The following is a 3693-nucleotide window of genomic DNA, read 5'->3' as shown; positions in this document are numbered from 1 at the left end:
AAAAATATGTCCGTTCAGCTCCAAGGATCGAGACATTTCTATTTTAACAGGAGATAAAACACACACCAGCTTGTTTCAGTAATGCCGGCTTTTAATTTGGCATTAGACAAGAAAGAAGAGTTCACTCTAAAAGAATACATGTCAGGTTGTGCTAAAAGCTTCTTTTCATAACACATTCAGTCTGCTCTTATTAAAGGCAAAAAGCCTCAGAGACAGTCCAGCTCCTTATTGTCACCTGTCGCTTCCTTCCTTAAGTAGCGTTACAGCGATCAAGATATGAGATTTAAATAAGACCGTTCAGCTCAGATGTGAGACTGACGGACTGAAGACAGATGTATTTTAAGGCAGAAACCCAAACCAGTGTTTGTGCTTTTCACGGGGTACTTCACGTCATTGGGTCAGCCCAGGAATCATCAGATGTTCCTGGCGCAGATAGACGGAGATCAGCGGTTACATTGCAGGTCATCCCAGCACTTGTGACCTGCAAGTACAAAAAAAAGTTATGTCAGTGAATGTTACACAAACTCCTCAAAATGTTAACCGTGACAAATTATTACAGATAACACTATGGTTACTGACAAGATACAAAACACTGTCAAAACCTAAGTGATGTAATGCTGTGTATAGTTAACCCACCTACTGGTTTGATGAAACCAAAAGATATCTGACACAGAAAGAGGTTTTTGCTCAAGATACAGTACGTTATATCTGAGCTGTCTGACATTATTAATAGCTCATTTCGTATTTTTTAATTTCACCTTTTATCAGGCTCACTGCCACAAAAAACACTGTGTTGTTTTACCTTCATGATTAATGTCTAAACAATGCTGCTTGCCAAGACTGTTGTTAGGCCCTCCACGACACCATTTCACGTAGTTGAAAGGTGTACCGTCGCTCCAGAACCATTGCTTCTCCTGGAATCAAGAATAGAAGTGAATACGACATGAAATTAAAGAGTTTAAGTCAGGGGTGTCAAACTCATTTTAGTTCATCATAATTCACATAATTCCCCTAATTTGATCTCAAGTGGGCCGGACCAGTAAACCCCTCCAGAAAGATCAGCTTGATGTTGGCAAACGCAAGTTGCTTCTGCTTCGACAGCATTCTAGGGCCATCGTAGGAAAGTAAAATAATGTTACGGACCCGGGAGAGAGGGGGAATATTCAGAGAAAAAACTCAGAATTTCTAAGATTAACCCCTCCTGTTTTCCTCGGGTCAAATTTGACCCATTTTCAAAAAGTTACTATATCCGAAATTTGGGTTTCTTTCAACCAAATTGTCACACAAAAAACATGGAAGGTTCCATACAATGCTCTTCACAAGTAAAATAAATGATCATTTCAGTACTTTCATTGAATTTGGGTGTTTCATTCAATTTTTATAGAATTAGAAAAAATGTTTTATAAAAGAACTCGAAAAAAAAGTGACAAAAATGTCAGAAAAAGCTTCAAAAACGTGGGGAAAAAAACACAAATAAAGCGCAGAAAAACCAAAAGTTGCATGGTCGACGGGAAGATAACACAAGTGTTAAAGAACTCTGATATTAGATTGAGATTGAGATTAAAGTAGTACATTTGGAATTGGAATTATTCATTCTCTGCAATCTTCACACTTTGCAAAGTCATCCAGTGGGCCTGATTGGACCCTTTGGCCATGTACTTGACAACCCTGGTTTAAGTTGTTTTACTCGAGTAACTTAAGATTAGATGAGGTAAGATAAGCCTTCGTTGATCCATGGAGAGGAAATTGATGTTACAGAAATGTAATATTTGCAACTTATGCAACGATGAATAAAATACCTCTTGGGCGTCAGTTCCTCCGATCCATGTTTCTTTGTACACACGATTGGTGCTCATGAGACTCTGAAGCTTAAGGTACTCCAGGATGTTGTGAATGGACGCGAGGTGTCCACCCATGGACATGCAGTTTTTCTACAGTACAGGAGACAAACAGCAGACAGACAGAGAGAGATAGAGTTTTAAAGAAAGTAAGAAGAACGACACCAAGTCAGCAAAAGATGCCAAGTAACCGAATGTCAATGTGTATGCAAACTAAATGAACTTGTTGTAGAGGTTGAAGTCGCCAACATTACCTCAGCTGCAGCCCAGGTCATTGGTCTTGGAATGAAGCGGAAACAGCGTCCATTGTACGGAGTCCAGCCACTGTAACGTCTTGTTGAACAAAATGTCCTCTTGGCCAGATTAATATCAGCTATTTGTAGGAACAAATAAGTTTGGTTGGGTTGAAATCTCTTTTATTTATAACTTTTATATTCAATCCATTTATTTTGATAGTATAAAATAATATAAATTAACACAAAAAGGGCCCTCAGAGAGCGCAGTTTTCCACCAAAGCACGCCCCATCTCACAATGTCATGGAAGTGTGAATTTTCCCAGTTATTCAGATTATTTCAACACCACATGATTGCAGCACGAATGCCCTATTTTACAACGTTAATGTAATTTAATGTAATTCAGATCCGCTTAAAAGTGTAATGGGTTCTTCCTTGGCGCATGCTACACCTTTCCACCAAGTTGCATAAAAATCGGGCTAGTAATCGTGTTGACAGACAGACAAACGGAGTAGAAAACCTATCCTCCCTGGCGTTAATAATGACATAAGTTGATGTAGCACACTGTAGCACGATGCACGATAAAATAACATGACATAAAACAGTATGACAACATTTAAAATACATAACATAAAACAACGTTGACCGTAAAAATAAAATAAGTTACATAACGTCACTGTCGAGCACAAATCTTGTATGTCCATATGATTTTCATAAATCAATGCTTTTGGTCACCCTTCACGTCTGTCTGTGAGTATTACTAATATATTTAAAATGTGACGATGCGATTTTATCTGACTTAGTCTGAAGTAAAATTTCAAATGAAGCTTTTATACATTTTGAAAAACAGTTTTAAAAATACAGCAGCGATAACTAACTTTTTACCGGGAGAAACTGATCATAGTGTAGCTGATCAAGTCATCGCAGCAGAGCATCACGACAACGTACAATCTATCGAGAACTTCCTAAATTCACTCACCTGTTTGGTCTTCATCGGCCTTTTCCTCTAAAGGAGCTGGAAGAAGTTTGACAATGCAGTTATTGACTTGGATTGTTACAGTTTATTGGCAATACATACATCCTTAATACCTAATACCAGCAGCTCCAGTCAGAGCCGTCATGACACAAACCAGTGCAAACACAGTCAGTGTCTTCATGGTGAAGGTGATAGCTTTAACACAGAGAGACAGACATGTTACTGATACTTGTGTAGGGAACAGACGATGCGCACTGACTGTCAGTCCAGTAAAGGAAAGTCAGAAGATGATAAGAAAGTTTTTCACCAAACCTACTGCAGTATTTCCTTCTCTTCCTTTTTCACAGCCGTCCGGTGGCATGGTGCTGAACAAGAGGAAGACCTGCCCTTAAATACCGCTTCTTATCTCATCATCTCTCAAAGGTGTGAACAGATGTGCAACTGTTCTCATGCAGCCAAACCAGCGATCAATCACATCTCCGTGTTTAAATCAGTCGATGCTACAACTGTAATGGAGCATCAGAGGAGAGGCGGCACCGCGAGGCAGTGGAGAAGGTGGAACGGCATTTTAAAGAGATGAGGGAGAGGGATGAGAGGAGAGACAGGGAGGTGAGGGAGAGAGAGGAGAGGAGAGACAGGGAGGTA

General features: G+C 39.6%; 1 protein-coding gene across 1 annotated transcript; it reads right to left on the bottom strand.

Moving 5' to 3' along the window:
* Positions 1–30: 30 nt before the first annotated feature.
* LOC144514109 (ladderlectin-like) lies at positions 31–3409 on the bottom strand. Its single transcript, XM_078245299.1, has 6 exons — positions 3361–3409; positions 3052–3087; positions 2093–2211; positions 1800–1931; positions 803–914; positions 31–481 (listed from the first exon to the last, which is right to left on the bottom strand). The coding sequence occupies exons 1-6, from the start codon at positions 3407–3409 to the stop codon at positions 444–446; spliced, it is 486 nt and encodes a 161-aa protein (XP_078101425.1). The 3' UTR covers positions 31–443.
* Positions 3410–3693: the final 284 nt, after the last annotated feature.

The sequence above is a fragment of the Sander vitreus genome, unplaced genomic scaffold, assembly GCF_031162955.1.
Source record: "Sander vitreus isolate 19-12246 unplaced genomic scaffold, sanVit1 ctg453_0, whole genome shotgun sequence".
NCBI lineage: Eukaryota > Metazoa > Chordata > Actinopteri > Perciformes > Percidae > Sander > Sander vitreus.
This window is presented reverse-complemented; position numbering and strand designations above follow the sequence as displayed.